This window comes from Carassius gibelio, chromosome A23 (genome assembly GCF_023724105.1).
Source record: "Carassius gibelio isolate Cgi1373 ecotype wild population from Czech Republic chromosome A23, carGib1.2-hapl.c, whole genome shotgun sequence".
Classification (NCBI taxonomy): domain Eukaryota; kingdom Metazoa; phylum Chordata; class Actinopteri; order Cypriniformes; family Cyprinidae; genus Carassius; species Carassius gibelio.
This window is the reverse complement of record NC_068393.1, coordinates 14,680,667-14,706,282: the sequence shown is the minus strand read 5'-3', so window position 1 is coordinate 14,706,282 and position 25,616 is coordinate 14,680,667. Positions and strand designations below refer to the sequence as shown.

At 36.7% G+C, this 25,616-nt stretch overlaps 1 protein-coding gene across 3 annotated transcripts; it reads right to left on the bottom strand.

Annotated features, from left to right (window-relative positions):
• On the bottom strand, positions 1-25,355 carry LOC127944735 (tyrosine-protein phosphatase non-receptor type 11). 3 transcript variants are annotated; one of them, XM_052540937.1, is made up of 16 exons: positions 25,189-25,355; positions 15,150-15,272; positions 9,718-9,912; positions 8,534-8,726; positions 8,333-8,449; positions 7,722-7,835; positions 7,253-7,349; positions 7,041-7,120; positions 6,739-6,894; positions 5,875-6,006; positions 5,501-5,655; positions 5,257-5,324; positions 5,017-5,168; positions 4,466-4,566; positions 3,975-4,094; positions 1-2,955 (listed from the first exon to the last, which is right to left on the bottom strand). In XM_052540937.1, the coding sequence occupies exons 1-15, from the start codon at positions 25,200-25,202 to the stop codon at positions 4,013-4,015; spliced, it is 1,779 nt and encodes a 592-aa protein (XP_052396897.1). In that variant the 5' UTR covers positions 25,203-25,355; the 3' UTR covers positions 1-2,955; positions 3,975-4,012. The 3 variants fall into 3 exon arrangements, with proteins under 3 accessions (XP_052396897.1, XP_052396895.1, XP_052396898.1); XM_052540935.1 differs by lacking the exon at positions 25,189-25,355 and adding an exon at positions 19,190-19,422; XM_052540938.1 differs by lacking the exon at positions 25,189-25,355 and adding an exon at positions 19,185-19,351.
• Positions 25,356-25,616: the final 261 nt, after the last annotated feature.

Sequence of the window (25,616 nt, the reverse complement as noted above, 5' to 3'; positions counted from 1 at the left end):
TTGAAAGTTCCCAGTGTATGCTTTATTATGCAATAACTATTCCTGTATTGTCATTTGAAATGCAAGTTTTTACACCAGTTGTGTCTTTCAGGGCAGAAGGCATTTTAGGCTGAACCAGTGCAAGAGGGAACACAGTCTTTATCACACAAGGACAATCACCACGACACGATTCAGATCAAACCTACTGATCATCAACTGAGATAATAAAAAAACCCACCAACATAGTATTCAAGTAAATTTAAAGAGAAGACTTTTTTTGTGTGTGTGAAATTGTGATAATGCAAGCAGAAAGCTTTGTAACTGTTGATGTTTTGTATAACTGTAGTAGTAATAACAATGTTAACATCATCCTAAAATAATATGCAAAACGGCTGTGAATATTTCCATCACTGTATTAACAAACAAATAAAATATTTAATTTACAACAAATCAACTGACCACAAAAAAAAAAAAAAAAAGATTGATCTGTAACGCAAAACACCACACTGATAGCATATGAACAAAAAGTAGTCATTATATACACCTCCGAACAAAAGGACATTCTGACAGCCATAGACACTACCTTGCAGCAGTTCAAACTGAAATTCAAGTCTTAATATGTGATTACATTTTTGACCCTTTACACATTTTCACAGAGTTTGAAATAAATCTAATTTAAACAGCAGACAAACAGCTTCCAAGCGTTTCAGATGCCAGTAGTACATTGCTGTCACACGATCAGGTTCATAAATCACAAATTCATTCAATCAGTCAGTCATTCCATGGATAATGATTATCATATGCAGTGGCATTGCTTTTACTTTCTGGGCCGTTTAACAAACTCATACTTTAGTATAAAACCCAAACATTTCATCCATTCAAGTGCAAAAAAAGCAGACCCAGGCCTCTCTCTGAACATGTACGGTAGCCCTTCCGATCATGACATCACAGATCCCCCCATGTGGCCAAAACTAACACCACTTCCACAGTCACACGCTGATTAATCACATACATTACGCCCTGCTTCATCTAAGCCAAGATGTACACTACTACTCAAAAGTTTTTAGTCGGTAAGATTTTTAAATGTCTCTAATGATCACCAAGGCTGAATATATGATCAAATATAGGCTGCACATATTACCTGATTCATCTGACCAAAACAAAAATACTGTGAAATATTGTTACAACTGAAAATAACTATTTTCTATTTGAATCTACTTTAAGTTGTAATTTATTCCTGTGCAAGTAAAACAGCCATTACCCCAGTTTTTTAGTATCACATGATTTATGTTTTATTATCATCAAATGTTAAAAACTAAGGTTGTGCAGTTAAATTTTTTTTTTCAGGATTCTTTGATGGATACAATAACAAATGTATTTATTTTTTCATTTAAAATAGAACATTTTTTAAATATTATAAATATGTTTATTTATCACTTTTGATAAATTAATGCATCATTGCTAAATAAAAGTATTAGTTTCCAAAAAAAAAAAAAACCATCAAAAAAAATCTTACTGACCCCAAACCCTTACTGACCTGGTAGCGTATATATAACATCTTATGACATCACTGCTGAGCTCACCTAATAATAGCTACGTGTGGATTACGGCCATGTTTTAAATTACTTTTTTCGCCCTACACAAATCTATTTCTTTAATCTTAGCTGCAGGCCATCTGGCCTGTCTCCTTTTTAGTCAAAGTCTCCAACGAAATGCATCCTGACATTCCCCCCTCTCTTGTAGAGGTTTTGTAACACCACGGTTTTCATTTAACGTAAAAAAAATTGAAGGCCTCCTCAGTGCAATCACAACCCACTATTGACGTAAAGAGCTTTATCAGCCCATTTATAACACCGTAAAACACACATACCCTGTTTATATGTGATAAAAGATCTTAATGCGTCTCTTAGGAGGAAAACGTGGAATAATTGCCAAGAAAACAAGAAATGCATAATATTAAAAAAATGCCAGGCCTAGATTTCATATTCACATTCACAAATATCACAAAGAAAAGATACAATTGCTCTAAGGGAATCATAGTTGCAAACAAAATGACTCTTAACAAACCAACAAAACCCTTCCTAATAAAGGCTCACCTGATGTTTTCAGAACAAGAAAGCAGACGCATAGAGGAAGGAGCCCATTGATGAAGAGGCAGCCTGATTGGTTGATAAGCTTTTGATTGACAGTAGCACTTGACTCCCTCCAACTGTTCATTAGCCTGGCGGCAAAGCTCAATAAAAAAGCATCAACGCAGAAGCTTTTATGAATATGATGTACAGGCTGCTAATTGGCACATAATGTATAGATTCGACCAGACTGTACCAGATCAGTCCATTTAAAACACCTACTTACATATTGTATCCAAATCATTGGTCGAACTTTATTTGACCAATCACCTCTCATATGCTCTGAAAAGAAAAGGGGGGGTTCTTGACGCTGAGCATTGTACTTCTCTTCTTTTTATATCAACGTGCCACAAGCATCACTGACAAGCATCACAAATAACTGTTGCTTCTGAGATATACATCAAAGGCCTTTGGTTACAGTAGATGACATCCAGTAGACAAAGCAAGGTCTGGAAACAGCCGTAGACCGCATGGAAAGAGCGTAGCTTCATCCGAAGTTAAATCACTGAGTGTAAATATTCATATTTCATATATATTTCAAACGTATACAAACCATCATGTAGCTTAGTGCAGTGTACGTAGAGAGGCTTGTTAGACAAGAAGTGGGGAGAGAAAGCACCAAGTCACGCGCCCTTTGCGGGAACAATTTCAGCTGCTGCTTAGGCACTTGGTTTTGGAGTGTGAGTTTCTTAGACGTAGTAAGTCAGGAAATGAAGAGAGGAGCTGTCGGAGATTTCGCAGGAATCTCTAGCCGAGCAGCTGTAGGTGCTGCTGGTGCCCCCCTCCCCCCAGTGCTTTAATCCAGTGTTGCTCCACGATCAGGTGCTTCTGCACAGCACCTCTGGAACTGCAAAACAAAGGAAGAGAACATTCAGGGATGCGTTCTTTAAACAATTCTGCCACTTTTACACATACTTCTTGGTTCTTTTGCAAATAGTCAAATTTGATGCATTAGTTCAGGCAGTGGAATCATTATCTGGTGTATCTACTGTACACTGGTTGCTATAGTAATGATGTAGGCGTCGTCAGCAAGATGCCAAATTACTTTTTTTTTTTTTTTACAAAGGCTGTGTCAAGCTGTCAGTATAGAAAGGACACATCCATTTGAGTCTTTCAACAAATTCTGCAAGACAAAGTGACATGACATACAGCCAAGTATGATGACACATACTCAGAATTCGTGCTCTGCATTTAACCCATCCAAAGTGCACACACACAGCAGTTAACACACACACACACTGTGAACACACACCCGGAGCAGTGGGCAGCCATTTATGCTGCGGCATTTGGGGAGCAGTTGGGGGTTCAGTGCCTTGCTCAATGATCATTTCAAATAACTGATTTTTATTTAAATATATATTTTAACATTTCATATATTCCTCTGATGGTAATTCAAAATTTTCAGCAGCCATTACTCCAATCTTCAGTGTCACATGACCTTTTAGAAATCATTCTAACAAAGAACAGAAAGTCTATGAATTAAAAAAAAATAAAAATTAAAATTAATTATTATTTATAATAAAATTAATTGCTTTGCTATTATTTTACTAAATTATATAGATTGTATTTTATGTATTTATTCGTTTATAGAGTAAGTATTTAGAGTGCATACTAACCTTTGAAAACATCAGTAGTTGTGTGTATTCTTTGAAGTATGGTGATTTTTTTAAGGTCATTTGGCATACAGTGCTGTTTTGTAAGATTATACTTTTTCTCTCACCCCATCTGTTCCTTACTGTGCTTCTCCTACTCGTTCTGTTTCTGTCTCTTCAACTTCATCAGCCTTGATGCAAGTGTGTGTGTTTGTGTGTGTGTGTGCACGTTAGCATGGCGAAGAACTGTGTGAGCGAGGGTGGAGAAACATACTCCCAGAGTTCCTGAGACAGCATCCCACATACAGAATCTTATCTCCTGGTATTGCTGCTGGTGGAGCCCTTTGGATTTTTGATGTTCAAATTCTCATAAATGCCAGAGTCATCGTTCACTCTGTGGAAGAGTTGAAAAGAGGTGTGTTAATGAAATAAAGAGGACTGAATTTACATCTGTTCGATTATAGGGGGTCAAAACGGATGTTCCAAAATTGAAACTGACACTGTTACAAACACATTTTATGACTTGACGAACTGTATGAAATTGCATATTGTGTTTATTGTTCTAGAACAACTGACTCAGAGCAGCGTCAGAACCCTGTTGACGGAAAATGATTCACTTAGCAATAAATACATTTAGAATTGAGGAAGTGTAGGAGATAGTAGAGTTTACCAAAAGAAACTCATTAACTGTTTTCCTGTAACAACACTGTGTGGGCCATTTTTTAAAGTGTGTGTATGCGTGCACAACAGGAAATGAGCACTCACACAGATGAAGAGCGAGACGAGCTCATGTTTGGCTTGGCTCTGGCATTTGACATCTGTGGGTACTTGATGTTAGAGTACTCTCTCTCCATTGTTTTATTCCTCTGCAAAAGAAAAAAACAAGGAATATTAAACTTATGCATTTTAACCCTAAGGGATGTCAAATATTGAAATTCCTTTGTACTTAAGTTAATTAATTCAGGTAACCATTTCAATCAATTCAATTCAGTCTTAAATTTTTTTTTTTAATCAGATTGAATTGTTTTTTGTTTTGTTGTTGTGTTTTTACTGCATTTTTCGCCAAATAAATGCAGCTTGGTGGGCATAAGAGACTTTCAAAAACACTTAAAAATCTTACCGACCCCAAAATGCTGAAGGGTAGTGTATAATATGCATACTATATCCTACAAACGGCACTGGAGAAAGCTACATTTATGCAGAAGTTCTCTTTACTTTATTTCAAACTCGTCAAATAATTATTTTTGATAAACTCTTGACAGTCCTATCAGTGAACATGTCACATTATTATCAGGTGAAATGAAGTGTGTAAACACCTGCTCCTCTTCCAGTCTCTTCTGAGCGGTGTCAATGTATTGCTGAACAGCCATGTAGATGAACTTGTACTGGGCCTCGGTCTGAACCATACCGGATCGTTGCTGGCGCACTCTCTGAATGGTCTTTGGGATGTCGATATCACAATCCAACCCTTAGAGATTCAGTTCAGTTGTGTTATTTTTTTATCATCAAGAGGCAAAAAATTTCAATACAGAGGCAATTTTGTATAAAACAGATACCTTGTCTGTTTATGATATCAATAAGGATGTCAATTACAATAATTGTGCCTGTTCTTCCAATCCCCGCACTAGAATGACAGTGACAAATGGAGGTTTAGATTATAGAGCACACAATGAGGGGAAATGTTGTCTTTTTAAACAACTGTGTTGACATCTGATATAATCAACTCAGTTCAGCAGTTCCTTATCATTATGGCACTCTCAAAACTACATTAGTCAAAGGGATAAGTGAGGTGTGCTATACCTGCAGTGAACCACTATCGGTCCACTCTCTGGAAGGGCACTCTGGGTTCTGTTGACTTGCTCTAGGAAGCTCAAGACTCCTCCGGGTTCATTGGGAACTCCGTGATCAGGCCAGCTCAGGTACTGATAGTGCCAGATACACCTGGGAGGCTCTCTCTTTATTACAGATTAAAAAACAAAAAAAGAAAACATCAGATTATCAAACAAAATGAAGAAAAATTACTGCATCTAAACTGGACTTGTACAAAAATGTAACATAACACAGCACTGAAGTAATGTAGAGGGCTCTTTCCAAGCTGCTACTGTAAACAAAAAGGTCAAAGGTCACGCCTGCCCTCCACTACATCATCTCAACTGTCACCAGAGTGCTCTTACCCTGTCTAGACGTGTGACTTCAAGCTCTCGTCGTATGTAGTCCTGAGCTGTGTGTTCCTCAATGTTCTTCACGCACACCTTCCCAAACTCCTTTGTTGAATTTAAGTCCGGCCAGTACCGCACACACTTATTCTATAGATAGAATTTAAGTTTTCAGTTACAATAAATCATGTGTGTTGTACATTTAGTTAAATAGTGATGCTTTGAATTTAAACAGTTGTATAGACACTTTTGAAACGGAGTACTAAACCTCTCAAATTAAGCATCAAGAATGTTTCCAAATTTTGAATTCCATTTACTTTTTTTTTTTTTTTTTTTTTACCAGTTTTGTTTATAAATAATTAATAAAAATTAAATTGTAATGTTAAATAAAGACATTTTTTTTTTACATTTTGTAATTACATGTGCTGTGTATTTTTTTATAATTTCAGAGAAAATTTTGAGATCTTGTGAAATTTAATTTCATGACCTACAAATTTACACAGACACACACACACACTTGTTTTTGTGAAAAGTGGGGACATCCCATAGGTGTAATGGTTTTTATACTGTAGAAACTGTATATTCTATCGCCCTACACCAACCCTACACCTAACCCTAACCCTCACAGGAAACTTTGTGCATTTTAACAAAAAAAAAAAAAACTAATTCTGTATGGTTTATAAGCCTTTTGAAAAATGGGGACATGGGTTATGTCCTCATAAGTCACCCTCTCCTTGTAATACCTGTGTCATACCCTTTCATTATACAGAGTTCAGTGTCCAGATATGTCACAAAAACACCCCCCCACCCCCCACCCCCACCCCCACACACACACACACACAAAACAAACAAAACATTGTTCCATCCAGGGCAGGACCTCACCCGTCCTCTCTCCATCTCCTTGGTTGTCATGACAATAACATGAGTGTTTTCCTGGTACACCATTTTCCAGAAGTCTAGGACAGTGTTCTGCAGGCAGCCCTGAGTGGCGATGAACACTTTACTTTCATCCATATGACGCCCTTCTTCATTCATGCTCTAAATTAAAAAACAATCGATGAGGACTATAAAGAACATACGGAACATACAGTGTGTATAATTATTGATCACAGCTCCAGTAACCCAGCAAAAGCATGACATTTAGATTGACATGTAAGCGTTATGAGTGAAGCAGGGGGGTTTACTCGGATATAGTTAGCGTTGATGTAATCGGAGCATGGCACGTCGGGATCCGCCTCCTTGATCTGCACTCGAGTGGTGTCAACTGCAACAGAGAAAGTGATGTTCAAAACAGGAACAAGAGCCCTGGAGATCCCTGTAGCTCTATCATTAAATAAAGAAATATCTGTCCATTATGAAATCTGAAAGATAATGTACATAAAAGAGAGTAACTCACATGGTAGTATGTTCTTATATCTGTTCTTGTTTTTATTTTCTGGTCTCTGCCCCTCTTTCCTGGGGTAAAGGAGTTTACATTCTTGCTGCTGTAAAACCTACAGAACCACAGGGGACAAGATAAAGAAAGTTAGGATGAAACGTTGCTCCACGTAATAAGTAACGAATGCTTGAAAAGTATTCATTCTAACTTTGCGGTGTAATGAGACGTTGTGTTAAGTCAGCACCCCCTGCAGGAATGTCCTGTTTAACTAAACAGTTACCACCCAACAGGAACTGCAGTTTGAGAGGTCAGCAAGCAGATAGGCTTTCTATAAACAACTCTCATATCAAACACTCCTCTGAGGTCTAATGAGTGTACTACAACGGAAAGTAAGCTGTCTATACTTTCAAACAAAACCTGGGCTGAATCATCACATCCCATGATGAACAGAAAGTATGAGTAGAAGAATGAATATGGACAGAAATACCTCAAATTCTTCCCAGAAGCCTTGCTTGGGTTTCTCCGAGTTGTCAGCTACTTTATTTAATTCCCGTACCCTGTTTTCAATGTTCGCTGCATTTATCCTTGTGGCATTGAATGGCTGGTACATAGAAAAAGAACAAGAAAAAAACAAGAAAATTTTAAAAAAGACCTAAATGTAGTTATGAGGGTTAAAAGAGTGGCATTTAATAAAAAAGATTAAAGCACAAACACACTTCAAGCTAAACATTTAAAACTAAATATTTATACAGAAATGTTATTTAAGTTATGTTAGGTTCTAAAAATGATCCAATATGCAAAAAAAAAGTATTACTTTTTTAAATGTTTTGAAATGTTCTATTTTGAATAGAAAGTTAAAAATATATAATTAAATGACTGAAATTGAATTATTTCGCAACATTATAACATCACATATCTTTTGATCAATTTAATCAATCCTTGCTGAGATTTTTTGACCCCCCGAAATAAATAAATCATTACTAACCCCATGCTTTTGAACGCTAATGTATATTATTTTACATACTTGTTCTTTGCATTCATAATTCACTGTTTGTGTGGAAATAAAAAACATATTGCTTTCAGGCTTGATTTACTCACCTGTTTAAGGTGTACAACAATTCCACTCTTCTCAACCATGGGGTTTTTCTTATAATGCTCCACTAAATCTGCCAATGTGTCAAACCTCTCCCCTCCTCCTACATCATATTTTCCATCCTGGTAAAAGAGATCAGAACATCTCTTTAAAAATGCTGAGCTTTCTGTTCTTGAGAAAATGCTTAGCTTTTATTCCATATTTACCTGATAACGGATCATGACATGGGTAACTTTAGTCTTGCGGTCTACGTTTTCATGCTTCTCTTCATTAGTGAGGACGGAAAGCACAAAGTCTCCCGGTTTACTCTGGCTCTCTCTCACCAGGAAGCTGCCGGATTTGCCCTTGTCCGTAAGAAGCTTTTCAGCATCTCTCCCTGAGAGATGTCCATGATACCACCTGAGGGGCGGTAAAACACAACAATGGGGCACAGAAATACAAAAAGTGTTTTTCGTAAATGCATCAAAACATTTTTTTTTACTGTGATGGCAAATCTGAATTTTCAGCATCACTTACTCAAGTTTTCAGTGACACATGATCTTTCAGAAATCATGAATGAATGAAATTATCTGTGTTTCGAAATCTACATTTAAATAGCAAAAAATCAGCAAAAACACACCAATCAGAATCTTTGCATCTAAACACATATGTTTCCTGCAATGTTCTATATCTAAACCCTCTTATTGTAATGTAAGTGATTAATAATGGCAGCACCCCCCCCCCCCCCCCCCCCCACACACACACACACAAAAACGCCTACTTTTTATTGTCACCAGTAAAACGCTTTTACATGAAATGCACATTTCCAACTTTCACTATAGAAAACTATATTCTAAACTATAGTCTGTGGTCGGAAAATGAACAGGGGTGTTCATAGAAATCTTGCAAATGTAAAGACGGTGTGAGCTGTCATGATATGAGGATATGTGTGGGAGGCACTCGCTCACAAACTGGAAAAACCACAAAAACGAACCACATACTACCTTTGAACGTAAATATGTTTTTCATCAATTATCCTTTATGTGCAGAAATATTTCACTTTGGTTTCACAACATAGAGGATGTCGCAGCCCTATAAACACTAAACAAACCCAAATATGTTTAGGTGAAGGAAGTTACAAAGTACACTAGATTCCAGAATGAGACTGGACCGCTAACACATAAACATCAAACAGAATCAACGAAGGGCCTGTTCCACAGCGCTAAAACAAACTGTTAGTCATGAAATCAAGATAAGCACAGTAAATGTCTGACAAACAAACCATTAGTCTGCTACTCTTCCTTTCCAGTAATCAGCCCTCTCTGGGTTTTGAACACCAGGGGGCAGGATTTCTTCTGCCCACACTGATGCCACTGTCAAGCTCTAAGTGCTCTGGGTGGATCTGCCGTACCTCTCAGACGTGGGGTCTTTGCAGTTGAGGGGGTATTTCAGCTCGATGACATCTCCATTGCGTTCCCGCAGGAGGTCGTGCTGCTCGGTGTAGTACTGGACCAGTTCAGCCAGTGTGGCGAACTTCTCCCCTCCGTACAGGTCATAATAGTCCCCCGAGTTCTGGATTTTAATATGGGTGACCTCATCGATCCTCCTACCCAGGACAAACAGATGGGACACACCAGGGAAAATGCAGGGAGTGAGGACATGAGGGATGACAGACAGGATGGAAAAGATGGAAAAGACATAATAGTTAGGAGGTTGCATTAAAAAAATGACACGTTAAATGCTGATGTAATTGTTTTACAATGGTACAGTTATTTAGCAGACATAAACGACATAACATTTAAACATAAATAAACAAATTCAAATCTCTAAATCTGCACTGTAGGCCATGATTTGCCAGCAAAAGCTTGTATACATTTATATAGCCATCATAAAATTACATTTTAGCTGTAGAATATGCAGCCATCATTGCAAATGAATTAAATTGTTTTATTTTCCTATTTATTTTCTTACAGTAAAATGCAATGCTCAATTTATATTTGAGAAAAATGCCAAGACACTGTTTTTGAAGACATTCATTTCTACTAAGACAAGTGACCTTAGAGATTTTGAAAAAAAAACAAACAAAAAAAACAAGAGGGACTAAATGTTTTGTAGCAGCCAAAATCACAAATTGAATATACTTAATGGAAAATTACTCTTAGTAGACTTCAGGTATACTGTCATCAAAACCGTCAAAAACTGCACAGCAGCTTTAAATGGCAGCGTATGGAAAAAGCAGAAAGGAACACCTGCATAGATATAATCAGCTGTGCTCGGGCACAAAACCACAACTTAACGCTTCGTGAGCAGATCATACCTACAGCAATGCAGCTCAGACACACACACATAAAACTACAGTAAACAAAATCCAGTGAAAAACAGCAACCGATCTAATATGAGACCATGATTCCTCTCATTTCATTTCTCTAGCTTTCTCTAGGCATTCATCGCTCTATCCATCACTGGCCTGGCTCATGAAATTGCACTCTCCACTGTGTAATTGCATTATGGAGGTAACAGAGGAGGCAGTGCAGCACGGTGTCTCAGCAGTGTGGGGCTAATGGCTGCTGACTGCAGCAGATGAGCAGCTCTGTGCTCTGGGTCTGGCTGAGCTACTAATGCAATCACACACACACACACACATTTCAAAAGAAAACCACTGGAAAAAGATCAAGTCTACAAAAATCTATTTTATAACAGTGAACAAAATAAAACAACAATAAAATTACATAATTTTATGTAAAATTCAAACAATTATTTTTTATCTCTAGATTTCTCCAAGAGTTTTTTTTTTTTTTTTTTTTGGACATTTGTGGAGACAACTACACTCCGCTTCCACTAAAATATAGGCACACGTAAAAATCTTTATACTAGACCGATAGCACCCTGTCAGATGCCTTGAACTCAAATGTAAATGTTCAGAATGTGTGAATGTGATTCGATCATGAGCATGAGGCTGTACCATGCTATGAGTCAGAGTAGAATGACTGAGCTCTAGCTACAGTCAGATTCAAGGACACCTGCTGAATTTTATCTTCGAGCATGAGTTCATCATTGATTTTCCTGCTAAAGCCAGCCTCTGCAGAAACCAAAAGAGAAACACAATACTGCGACTGAGCTCCTCTCCATGTCCACGCTTAAAGGTGCAGGCTGTCACTGTTGCTGGAGCAACAAATGCTTATGAATGAAGAGCATAAGTGTATGCATAAGAGTTTTCATCTTTTTTTCTACCAGATTATTTTCCTTAACACAATCAAGTGTTGCACACAGGGCCCAAAAATAACACTTGCCAATTGCCAAATGAAGTCAAATTGATTTGGTTGAGTAAATGAAATGAGTGAGTTACTCACCAGTAACTTTATTAGGAACTGCAACATAATACAAGGTTTCAAATCTGATTTTAAGTATGATTTTCAGAATCTTGCTGATGTAAGTAACACAAGACAATTTAACTACAAAGGAAAACATCTGTTGAGTCTTATAACAACTTTTACCAGACAAATTGACCAACAGAACATCATCTAGGGTGCCTAAAGTGATATTTGTTTCTCCAGAACTGCATGTGGCGGCACATATGCAGACAATTTTTTTACATTAGGATGCCAAAACAAAAATATATGATGAATGAAATCATGTGATTCTTCAAATGTTCATATTTTTGTGATGGAGAGATGGAGACTACATCATCCTGTGTGACATGATGATACATAAGGAAGGCTTAGCAAAGTGTATATCCTATAGATTGGACCTAATGGATTAAACAATTCTGTTTACAACAGTGTTGTACTGTACAACTCATCAGACTGTCAAACATACATTTACCACTAGTGGGTTGTGAAATATATGTTTGACTGCAAAATCATCTTCTACATTTCTGTGGTCGAGTGATATATCGCCAAGGCTGATATATCGGCCGATATTTGGCATTTTTCATATATCGGCATCGGCCGATATGTTTTTCTGTTTAGCTGATGTGTTTTATCTAATACAGAAGTCTGTCTAATAATCAGATAGAACGGTTAAACAAAGGAATTAATGTATACAGAAAGTATTAATGATTGGTTTTATATTAGGCCGATTAGTAATAGAAAGGCACACATTATTATTATTAAATATTTATGTATTTGTGAAAAATACTGTCATCTAAAGTATAAGTATGTTTCTTTTACACATTAATTTTTTTAATACATTGCTAAATGATTTCAAATTTCTTAAATACTATTCATAATAATAAAAAAATGATATCGGCTTTATATCGGCTATCGGCATTATCCAAGATATCGGCATTGTCTGTCAAAAAACACATATCGGTCGACCACTACATACAATGCTATACAATTCCAACGACTTCCATTTAATTTTCACTTCACATCGGTTCTGGATTGATTGTTACTACTGTATAAAAGTCACAATACTGAAAGTTTAACCCTAACTAGTGCGTCAAACTATGCTTTGTGAATGTAAAAACAGTTTCAGAGGGGCACTTCCTTTAGGCTGCTCCTGACAGCCATAACAGCCGGACAGGAAACATCGCCTAACACATTTCACCTGGCCCTGACACATCATACGTTACACTGCAGTGCAGTGACTCGGCTCCCAGTGTTCTGTCTGCTACTTAATGGTTAACAATAGAGCAGACACTGAGCAATAGTTTCCACCCAGGAAAAATGGTGAGAGACAGATAAGAGAAACAGAAGCATGGAGGAGGGGGAGATAATGCGATGGAGTCCCTAGGTGTCCATTTGGCCTCATAACTTTGTAATTACGTTCTTATATACATGATCTACATTAGGCCTGAGAGGCAGAATGGCAGTGAGGCAACCTGTTTTGCTTTCAGCTGATATCTGCATTGTACTGATGCATTAGGTCAATTTTATGCTTCTTTATCTACAAATTTGCTCATTACATTCCAAACACACTTGCTATTATATATTATTTGATTGTTATTGTTATTTATTTAATTGTTTGTTTTACTGAGTTCATACTGTAAGCCACGAAATGTGTCATGGATCTGCTAGTTTATTATTGTGAAAAAAATCTTGAAAGGGTAATCAGGAACCTGACATGAATATTAATTTTAGTCCTAAAAAGTCATGTGAGAATACAGAGAACGATAAAACCTCAAATGACGATCCAGTCATTTGGACAACAGTCAAATATAATGTTTAGCAGTAATAACACAAAAACTTGACACAGCTGACCAATAAGAATGAAGAATTTCAGTGTGCCATATAATTAATATGGATCAGTCCATCTCAACTTGTCTAATGGAGGTTGACCAGCTTTTTATAAAGTGAAAAGTAAAGTAAAATAAAAGTAAAAATGGGTGGTTTTGCAATTACAATACAAATTGTTTATCATTCAAATAAATAAATACATATATAAATATATTTACTTTTTTCGACAATTGCAACTGCCTAACTGCCTAACTGGACTTTTTTTGGAGCATTTCAGATGGACTGACCCCTACATAAATAGGAATGTGGGCCAAAAACAATATTAAATATTATGCACAAATATAAAAGGTCAAGTAAAATTTCTGCATTAATTCTGCAACTGGAATAACAAAAACAATACAATTCTATTGTTTGAACAGAAAACGTTGTTGGCAATTCAAGAATATACTGCAACAATTAAAAAAAAAAAAAAAAAAAAAAATCCAAGATGGTGGATGATTTAATCTAATACTGGCAAATATAAATAAAAATAGTTCTTAGTCTGCTGATGTCAAAATAAAACAAAAACAAATGAGAGTTGTGGAGTTTTATTTGTGTGCTGCACAGATTTGAAACCTATGCAGTGCGTTCCAAATTGTTTACTTATGAGATTTCCTGATAGTTACTGTATGAAGGCAGCTCCTTACGTAGGCAGTAGTTAGCTCACTAGGATTTGGAACAGATGTATGTCTGTATATTTTCCAGTAATTTGGTGCTGAAAAGCACAAAACATGTGTCCAACAATACACTAATCAACAGCCTTCACTATTAACTTGTGTATATACCATGCATCTGATAATCAGAACGAGCTGACTTCATTGCTTCCCAGCTGGCCAGATAAATCAGTCTACAGGCAGCAGGGCTCCGGCCTGAAGGCTTGTGGTGGAGCTGAGCCACGTGGCCTGCGTTATGAAGAACATTAGATACAGTGAGAGTCTTACCACCATAACCACAAACAGCAGGTCTGGGGCTCCATAGCCTCCACATCTTAAAGCTATTATGAAAGCTTGTTTTTCTCTCTCTCCCTGTCCACCGACTCTCCAATCACTCATTGTACAAGCAGCTGCAATGGCTCACAGACCTTCTATGAGCTGACACTGTATTGCTTAAACACCAGCTCAGGGGCAACTTAAAAGCAGAGTTTCTGGAAAATGGGAGGGAAAGTGCCATTTATTATTGTCATCCATGTTCGAACATCTAACACTTATAGCAACCAATAACAATACTGCTGTAATACTCGATGTGCTTTGACTCAATGCAATTTATTATGTGATAATGCCAATGGTTTCACTATTTAGTAAAGATTCCCTATTGTGTTTGTATTTTATGAAGTAATCTCTTGAGTTTTCACTGCATTAAACAAATGTGGACTTGACAAAGAAATATGGGACACAAACAAGCATTTTAATGCTTTACCAGGCATGGAAACAGCCAGCTAGACTAACAAGTAAGAAATCAATAATGCATAGATAAACATTTAACAGGAGAGATGTAATTCATGCTAAACTTCACAATCCACAGCAGACCAAAAAAACCTAATGACCAACATAAGAGTCCTGTAGAATTAAAGAGTAGAAGCGAAGTGGGGCAGATGTGGAGGAGTGCACAGGACAGTAAACATGCCGACCTGACAGAGAGAGTGAAATCTCCTGGGTTGCTCTTGCTGGGTCTTGCTAGAAAGCTGCCATGGACGCCCCGTGTCAGGAGCAGGTGTTCTGCCTCGATCCCAGTGATGTTGGGATGAAACCACCTAAAATGAAAGCAAAATGACATGCTCAGCAGATACAACAAGCCCTGATCATCAATAGCTAAGAAAGCATCTCATGATCAAAACTCATAAAAATATTGCTAACACTTGTAAACGTACAATGAGAGGCTAAGGTCTGACAAAGTCACTAGTACAGCATTCTCTTCTGCATTTCTAACATGTATGCTTCATTTTTACACACTATTGTTGAAATGTTTGGGGTCAGTAAGAAATTATTACTTTTTTCAGCAAGGATGCAAAAAATCAATCCAAAGTGATAATAAAGACTTTTATAAAGTTATATAAATATATCTAAAATATATATGCATTTCTGCATCCCATGGCCCTCCGAAACTCTTTGGCTCCTCCCCTTTGACACACCCATTCTAGTGATGTCATCAAGCAAGCTTATCCATAGGTATATTTGTGTCCAATTTCAAGGCGAATGCCATTTCTAATCACTTACGATTGCTGTGTTTGAAAAGTTATTTCCTAATCCTTCGGGGTTGATTGGGAGGGTGGAAGGGGACGGGAGGTCATGTGTAATCTGGGTTAGTGTTGAGCCCCAGCTGTCTGGCTGCCTGCAGCCCGTCTGTTCATACACCGGCTCCCTTACGTGAGAAGGCTTTGTGAATGGCCATCCAGGGGTCAGGAGTAATTTTATCTGTGTGCTGTTTCTAAGCGTGGCTGCCTGCTAGGGGCCCTATGTCTTAATCTCTCTTTAAGTGACCGCATGCGGGTCACTTACTTTCATCTTGACAGAACTGGGTAAATCCTGACCACACTGTATGATTGCTATTATATACATTAGAGTACACAGGATTAGGTCAGCAAGATTTCTTAAAGTTTAAGTCTCTCCTGCTCTCCAAAACTGACCAAAAAGTTCTCTATTTTAAGAAATTTTATACATAATTCCTGTATTATTAAATTCTCAAGTGTTAAATTTAAGGTAATTCTGTTATGCATGAATTAAATGAATATTCTAGAATTAATACAAGTGGAGCAGAATCTGGCTTTTTTTATTACAGAAAATAATTCTCAAAAACTCAACTATATGTAAGCCAGCGATAACATTCCCTTGGTGACAAAGAAATCACTTGAGAAAAAGAAAAAAAGAAAAAAAGCACTTGAGATGGAATGGTCCATATATTAGATATGAATCTGGGACAAATACGAAACAATAGCATTATGAGATTTACAGAGTTAAAGACATGTAACAAACATGTGCACGACAAAGAAATGTAAGATTTAAAGTCCTGGTGCATTACTGTGGACAACTCGAAATGTTCTTCAGAATTCCTCAAATGTTGTCTAAAGATTAACTTGTATTTAATGAACAGTTGTGCGTATTACGTCATGAGTTTAAACTCTAACTCACTATTCTCCATCTTTCCACACAGAGCAAGTGAGCATCACTCACTTCCTCCAGTTCTTCACTGCAGAGGGAGTGTTTCAGCACCTTTGACGTTGTATCGTATCGTATCGTATCGTGGAGACTACCTGTGAGCTTTGGTAATCACGGTTTCACTGATCAGAGGGGATGTTGAGAGCTCTGAATCTCTTTCCTTCTCATCATGACTCACTGCTTCTATGATTGTATGCTTGTCAAAAGGTCCATTTTTCCCCTCCTGTCACATCATCATTATACATAGTCCTTAACTTCCTTATCTTTTCTAAAGTTTGCCACTTAAGCAAAAATATTACAATGTATTTGGATTAATAATTCATTGACATTTCAGTCAGCACTTTTCCTCCTGACAGTGACTTTCAGAAAAGCAAGTCCAAGCAGCTACAGTACGTCATAGAAACAAATTTGTACTCAAATGTATGCACAGGTTTGTAATTGTAACAAAAAAGAAACGCTTACCATAAGTTACCATATCATATATAGTGAAAAAAATATTTTATATGAATTTATTAAAAAATGCACATAATTATACTGTAAAAAATCTGCAAAGTTCATGGGTTTTGGAAGTAAAACATCTGAATTACCTTTTTTTGTAAAATTTGAATATATTTCAACAAGACAAGAAAGTTTACATTAAAATGTTGCTAAAGTTATGTTTTTTGTTAAGTAATTTTGTAATCTTTATTTTTTTGTGTTTGTGTGTATAACAATATGTACTGTCTATACATGTTTATTCGTTTTTGTTTTTGGAAATTACAATTGTTTTAATTGTTTAATAACAGTATATTAACATATAAGATAAAAAAAATGAAATTATATACCTTATGAAATTTATTGCCACCCTGTATAAGTTTATTTTTTACAGGGAACTTTTGATAACTGACAGCTGCCTTTTTTCTTTTTTAAAAACAGTGTACAGGGCATACACAAAAGAGATATTTTAATATATCTATAAAATGCATAATATCATTAACATACCTCATATGTCATGAAGAACTGAAATAACGATATAGCAATAAATGTGGTCTGTGCTGTGTAGATAAACATGTCATCATACATTAGCTGATAATACATGGGCTCAATATCCTTTTTTCAACATTAAAGCAATGGACCAAAATATTCTGTTTTAGAATATTTAACTGAGCCTATATGGCAAAAATATATAACTTTTTTTCAGGAAAAAAAAAATTATTCGTTGTCATGTTGGTTTTACTTTTTTGCAAGTTGTCTGAGCAGTACAGCCAAAAATGTCCCTATTTCCCTATTTTAAAAACAAAGCTAAAAAAGTTTTTTTTTTTTTTTTTAGATTTTTTAAAAAAGTGGTTGAAGATAAAAATCTTTAATTATTTTATCTTTGTTATAAAAAATAAGAACAACATTACAAATCCACATTACATACAAATATTATTTTTCAGGTGTATTTAGCAGTATCATTCAAGAAATTAAATGAACAAATATAAAAACAAAACATTATATACACTGTATAAACGATCCTACAATGATTCTTACAGCAGCTGTATAACATTTTTCAGTCAAGAGCAGTGAGTGATTTTTCTCTGTTTTTTTCTTTTATTAACATTAAAGGATGTCAGAATGAAATGTTTGAATTAACGGGCAAGGCTTTAAAGCACATGCAAATAATGTACTTTTGTGATGGTGAAGTGCACTGTCCTGTGAGTGTTAACATTTGACGAATGTATCAATGTCGTGTTGTACACTACACTGAGACGAAAGGGCCAGAACTGATAGAAATGCTCTCTAGCATGATACTACACTATTTCTTCAAAAGCAGATAGTGGAGACATTCAAATAATTCATTAGAATATGTACAATTATGCAACCCACAACATCAAAGACTTGATTCAGTTAGGTCTGCTCTTTATGTCTGTGTTTGGTAAACAAAAAAAGTAGAGTAGAATAATTGTGAATTTAAAAAGTAGATAATTGTGGAATTTGAGGTCATCAGAAGGGAAAATAGGAGGTGTCACTTATCCCAGCTAAGCTGTTATGCATTTTCATAAAACAATGATAGTGGGCTTAGTCTGACCCCTTAACCTTTCTTTTCAGTTCCCAAAACTGTTCTCAGCCCTTCACAAAAAAAAAAAAAAGTTCTCTGAAACTATAGGAACAGATAACAATAACTTCTCAATTTCACGATAACAAAAATAAAGATTGCAAGTAGCAAAAAACACCAGACGGACAGGTTTCTCTTGTGATGGAGAGTGTTTGGTCCTTTACTCGAACGGGATTGTATGGATGCAGACATTCAGGCAAGGATCTGCACACAGGAACGAACAGCACCAGGTCACTTCTAAGCCTCACTGAGCTCCCAGCAGCTCTCCAGGAGCACAACACACAGCCACAACAAACCGCAAACCATCCTGCAAAGTGCGCACACACTCCTGCACAAACAGTGGCACCAAAAGAAAAGTGTAGCGCAGTTGCATGTGAAAACGGCATAGTCCGGATAACAAATGATAACAGCAACTAATGCCTCATGTTCCTACCTCACCATTCTGTTCGGAGCCTGTCAGAGCCCCTGCTTTGCTTCAGAGTTTGGTAATCCACGCTCAGTACAGTTACACAAGGAGGAAGAGAGGGGGCAGGGACTTGTAGGAGTGCTGCTGGTTGGAAAGAGAGTTGGGGGTGTTTAATCTGGGATTTGGATGCGTGTGAGCTGCCCTGATAGGAAAGCCAGCCAGTACAATCAGCTTTTGAGCAACTGTCCATCCCTCCTGCCTCCCCTTCCTCTCTTGCTCACTCTCTCTCTCTCTCTGAACGTGACGCAGCGTTGCCATGCTGCTTGACACACTCTTACACCCCTTATCTTTATCTTTGCTACCATTAGGTTTAAATGAAGAGTGGCAGCTTTTGGAAAAAAAAAACCCAGCACTGCACATACTGCACTCACCGATGAAGGCAAGAGAAAAGAAAAGAAATGAAAACAAAACAGAGAAATGTAATAGTACAGTACAAGATCATATTCAGAGTGGCTTGGGTATTTAACCCTTTGAAGTCGATTAACGCATATATGCATTTTGAGTCATTTTCTCTGGATAACCCCGAAAAGAACTTAAATCACACTCTCAGTTTTAATCGTACAGATCGTAAGAGCAATACATCAATCGAATCTGTAAAGGGTCTACTTTTTTTGGGATACAGACATAATAACAAAACACCTTAGTGCACTTATAAAATAACGGTAACAAACAAGGTGCGCTGTCTACAGCCTTTGTGTGCTCTGATCTTCATTTACAAACATGTCATTAAAATGAACTGTAACTCCGTGAATACTCAACAAAGAGACATGAGAAAGATATCTATAGAAAGCCTGAAATATTCTGAGATAAAGTAATCCATTGTTTTTATGAGACAAAGCTGCTATAAACCCAACAGTTTCTAACGAATAAGTTTGAAGGATGATTTGCTCCTGCACGCGTGCACTTGCCAGCTTATGCAAACACTGTGCTCTGCTACTGTAGGTTGCATAAGTGAAAAATGCTTGACAAGTAATGAAGTAATTCTGTAGCTAAATGTCTGACTGATTTTAAAAGAGATGGAGAACACACATGAATAAATTGCACTGGTCAGGCTCATGAAGCTTTTTTCTAATTACAGAAGAACTTTGGCATGAGTCACTATGGGACAGAGAGAAATAGGACAGACCTGAGTGCCAGGAAAACTCCAGGATTTCCCCAGAATGGAGCTGGACACAATATCATGGGTCCAAAATATTAAGAGTTTAAACCCTAAGCTTTAGTTAAAGCTGAAGTGTGTCATTTTATAATCGCAAAAAAAAAGAAAGAAAAAAAAGACAGATTTTCCTGCCATCTGCCATTGGTTGGACAAACATACAGTTCAGACGCTCCTAATACACATCACTGTTTGAGGCTTGAGCCAATGTTGCTATGCCAGGATGCTAAAAAAAACTAATGTTTTCTGCCAAAGAGTCAGTTTTTACACTTTCAAGGAATCAACCTACAAATGCCTCACTTCTGGCCATCTCCACATCTTAAACTGGGGCACAGTTTATGGTCAAAAGCAGTACACTTCAGCTTGAATCTTATCAGTTCTCTTTAATGCTTCATCATGGAAGTAACATTGTCCTGTAACTTCCCTTTAAACCGTCCCGAACAATCTCATAAGGACCCAATAAATGCAATCTGAGGCCATTAGTGTTATAATGGTCAGAATCCAAAGGAAGCGCTCTTCTGTTCTTTTAGCTTCCTCTTCGATAAAATAAATTCACGACTTTCTCTCTTGGCTTAATTATTAACAGCCATTGCAGCCTGATAAAAATTACAAAGAACTCTGGCAAAAAAACGTAAAATAATAATAAATTCCAACAAGATGAACGAAAACAACAGACACTGAATGCAGTTTAAAAACAATGGCATTTTTAGTAATAGTAAAACCAACATGCAAATGAGATTCAAAATATCTGAAACAGGAATGGCCACAGTCCTCTTTTGTCACATCCACATCTGCACATTTTGTGGAGTGACAGCAGAGCCTCTCTTTTTTTTTATGATAACTTGGGGGCACAAACAGCTTGTACAGTGAGGGCTAGAAAGAGAGAGAGCGAGTGTTATCAGGCAGAAAGTGTTCTGACAGGGGAAACACACAGGCCCACGCGCACACATTGAGCTGCCTCTTCCCTCTTACATAATGTCTCAAGTTCAACACAGTTGGCTATTTAAAGCAGCAGGCTCGCTGACAAAAAGCACTATACATAGTACCTCCAACTCAGCTTCAAAGACCCCCCTGCGTCTATATTGGGGGCAGACAGGGCCCTTTGGCTGGATTTTGGAACCGTTACTGATATTTATAGAAAAGCTGATTATGCTGCCACATGTCAGTCTAGCGGTCACACGCTGAGTCAGTTCCAACACACACGGTCCTGTCGCTTGTCTCATCTGACTTCATCTCTTCTTCAGCTTAAATTTATTTCAGAAATAATTTGTAACATTATAAATGTCTTTCCTGTCAATTTAACGCATCCCTGCTGAATATATTTTTGTTCAATTCTGAGAATGATTTCTGAAGGATCATGTGACACTGAATAATGGAGTTACAGCTGCTGAAAATTTCGCTTTGTCATCACAGGGATACATTTGATTTTAAAATATTTTAAAATAGGAAACGGTTGTTTTAAATTGTAATAATATTTCACAATATTCCTGTTTTTACTGTACACTTGATCAAATCAATTTAGCAATGGAAAGCATAAGAGAAAATATTAAATACACCCACCCCCACACACACACACACGCACACATATAGTGTCAGACATGGGTATAGAGGTTCCACCCAGTTCTAGCTATGAGTAATCTACGGCAGTGAATCTGAGTTATTGAAATGTGAGTTCATTGATCAACAAAAGTCCCCAAGCACGTACATGTAATGTCAAATCAATTCGCATACATAACTATGGTACATACGCAGTAGCAGTCTCTCTCTCCCCTTACTGAGGGAGAAATATGTTGCCATTTTTGAACTTGCCCTGGGTTAGACAGCCCAAGGACACGTGAAACAAAATCTAACGTCAACGATCATATTCAAGTTCTTGACAGCTGATAACAACCCTTTCAATAGAAATAGCCTCCTGGAATTGCATCAAGACCTGGCTTTGCACCCTAAAAATGGTGTCTAGGAGAAAAATAAACAAGTGATGATTTATGATATGAACAATGAAATGAAGTACATCCATATACTTAATATATTGCCTTCATAATCTATATCATGATTATGGAGACATTAATCTACAGTATATATGCTACATTTGATCTGATGTGAAATAATTCCTTGATTAATAAGTAATGTGGGTTTAGGGGCATGCTGGATAGCTGTCAGTCTGCTGGACTGCTTTTAAGGGTTCATTTATAAAATGATAAATGATAATCATCAAACAACCCATGATATGTAACACTTTAGATTTCAATTTTAATATAAATGTCAATATAACAAAGAAAATGTTGACTATGATGATCCTGGTGCTTTAAGATTAGAAACGGATGACTAAAAAGAAAAAAGAAAAAACCTTTGGTAATGACTAGCAGAATTCCAGAAAATTTTGGACAGACTATCTCACTTCACAACACTGAAGGCAGTTTTCCTGTCTGTGAATTTTTAGCACAACACTATCAGTCCTGTCCTTTCTACTTTCAGACAAACAAGTCAAACTCTCAGACATACCCTAAATACTGACATACTGTCTTGTTTTGTTTTTTGAAAGAAATGAATACTTTTATTTAGCAAGGATGCATAAAATTGAAACAGTTTCTATTTCAAATAAATGCTGTTCAAATACATTTTTATTAATCACAGAATGATGGAAAACATTTGATCAGTTTCAACAAAGGTGCATTGTTTGAAAATATGCTTATCAATATATTTGCCTTTTAATAATTATTAAGTACAACACTTTGGTCAACTCATGGTTCTTATTAAATGTGCTTTAGAAAGAAAGAAAGAAAGAAAGAAAGAAAGAAAGAAAGAAAGAAAGAAAGAAACTTAGTGTGGATATTTTGGCAACAGGTGACTATTTTTGTGCAACCAAAATATTCATGACCCCATATTTTCATGACCATACAAAAATAACCACGCAATGAGCAATCTCTTCCTTTTTCCTCTTTCCTGTACACACTTACACACTTGCTCACAAAAGATGCTTTATGATCTAGAAAGAAAGAAGTGAGAATAATTCAAAATATAGCAGGTGGGCTTAGTAACCAAGAAAAAGTCTTCTACATTACATGAAGACAATAAAAAATAAATCTCTTTTGGACAAAACTAGGAGCAGTTTAAATGTTCTCTAGTATGTTAAATATGCATGAACACTGAGCTAAGTAACTTTGTTTGGCCTCCTCTATGCAAAACCTCTTGTGAACAATAAAACATTTGTAAGCGTAATATATGTAAATCATCTATTGAAATAATTTTTCATTTTCCTGTTTGTATAGCACAGATAATTGAAAAACCTGCAAAATGCACAGTTCAGGTCCCTGCCACTTTAGCACATTGGACAGATTCATCCTCTGTTATGTACTGAGATCACTTTTCATACCAGTTAAAGGGTCATCACTTACTCACGTTTTTCTAAAACTGTACAACCTTCTTTTTTCAGTGGAACACAAAAAGAGATGATGGTCTCAGTCAACATTCTCTTTCTATAAATAATAAAGCCACACAAGTTAACATGCATGGGTGAACTATTCCTTTAATGAGATGAGAAGGACATCAGTAATGATAATCTAATGATGCTAATAATAGTCAATGGTAATTGTTGACAGCAGAACTATTTATATAACAGATGATGTAAAGGCAGAGTAAAGGCCAAAGGCTAACAGACTATTACTTTGACAAATGAAAGCTGCCGGTGAAGCCATAACCAGCACTGAATCCTAGAACATGTTGTGTTAACGGTTAGTGCAAGGATAGTGCAAGCATAAAGTGTGTTGTTTCCATACTGTATGTTGTTTAACCAAGGCCACCTGTGCAAACTCTCACAATAACTGGTGTGTGGTTCAGCTCTTTGTGTGCATGCATTAACCCAATGAATCTCTAGATCTCTGTTTATGCAGATATGACACTCAGAATATACAAATCATATGTCCAACTTCAGGAAACAAGCATCACACCACACTTATCCTTGGGTTAAAGTCTTTTAATTTTGGCTAAATTTAAAACCCTGCACCAGAAATGTTTAGCAACAACTATTTATAAAATGCCTCTTACCTTAAATATTCATAACTAAATATTCATGCGCTTTGTACAGTAGTCGAAACTTACACGCGCTGTTTACACACTTTTCTGTACGAACAATTGTTAGAACAGGTCGCGTGCTGTATTTGTCCAATCAATTTTACTGACCTCATACATATGCAAATAATCACGGAATTTCAAACATACAGTGTAAAATCTAAACCCACCACCCACCAAAAATGAAATAAAAAAAGGCCTAAATAAAAAAATATTAGATAAATTCTCAACATTGTTAAACATATCACAAGATAACAAGGAAGGCAAGAGTTTACAATAATAAATTATATGCAGCTACATTTACAGATTTGTATTAGCGCTTGAGTGCATATTTCTCTTAATATTTTAAATGATTGTTTTAGCACACGAGGTAGACTACAGTAAATACAGTAGGAGGGAATTACCTCCTAATAAACCGCCTCAATAAACTAATGAAGCACTGTTTATACTGCATTAGAGAGAGAAACTGTTACAGTGACTTTGCGCTGATTATTCACATTCAACATCCGGTAGGCGAGAGCGATGCCTACAATCTACATATGCTACTGAAAAAAAGAAAGAAAGAAAAAAAAAACTATTCCTAAATAGTCTTTTGTATAAAATCGTTGAGCGAAGCGAACACATTTACAGTATAACGGGCCGGAGAGGACCAGGAGCCTCATTGAGCTGCGTGTCGAGCTCGATTCATTCATACAGTAACAGTAACCATCAGCACCCGCTCTTGCTGTTATAATGTAGCCTTCAGCTTACCTTCGAGACGTCATGGCCGTCCTGGGGTGCTGTCAGATGTTAAAAGTGTGTGTGAGCGGACTGAAGGGGAAAGTGTGATAAAATGATCCTGCCTTCGCCGAGTCACTGCAGCAGAACCGAGCGCGAGCGAGGGGCGTCACACAGCGCCTGACTCTCGCTCACTCTCTCCGCCTCTCACTGACAGCGAACACGCAACACTCACAGACTGGAAAAACTTTATCTGGCCGGTTCAAAACTAGTCGGTTATTAGAAAGCCATTAGCCATCAGTATTATATTATGGAAGCCCATTTCTGCCACATAAGAAGAAAATCATTAGTTACGACATAAAAAGTCAAGTCAATTTCATTTTCATGTCAGAATTATGATTTTTAATCTCACAGTTTAAACCATTTACTGTAATTCATATGACTTAATATTTAATACTTTT

Excerpts from the sequence above, each read along its gene's own strand:
- LOC127944735 (XM_052540935.1), bottom strand. The coding sequence starts at position 19,407 with ATGGACAGTTGCTCAAAAGCTGATTGTACTGGCTGGCTTTCCTATCAG. Across the intron at positions 7,350-7,721 it reads GCTTCTGGGAAGAATTTGAG|GTTTTACAGCAGCAAGAATG; the intron begins GTATTTCTGTCC and ends GTGGTTCTGTAG. Across the intron at positions 5,656-5,874 it reads AAGTCACACGTCTAGACAGG|AGAGAGCCTCCCAGGTGTAT; the intron begins GTAAGAGCACTC and ends TCTGTAATAAAG.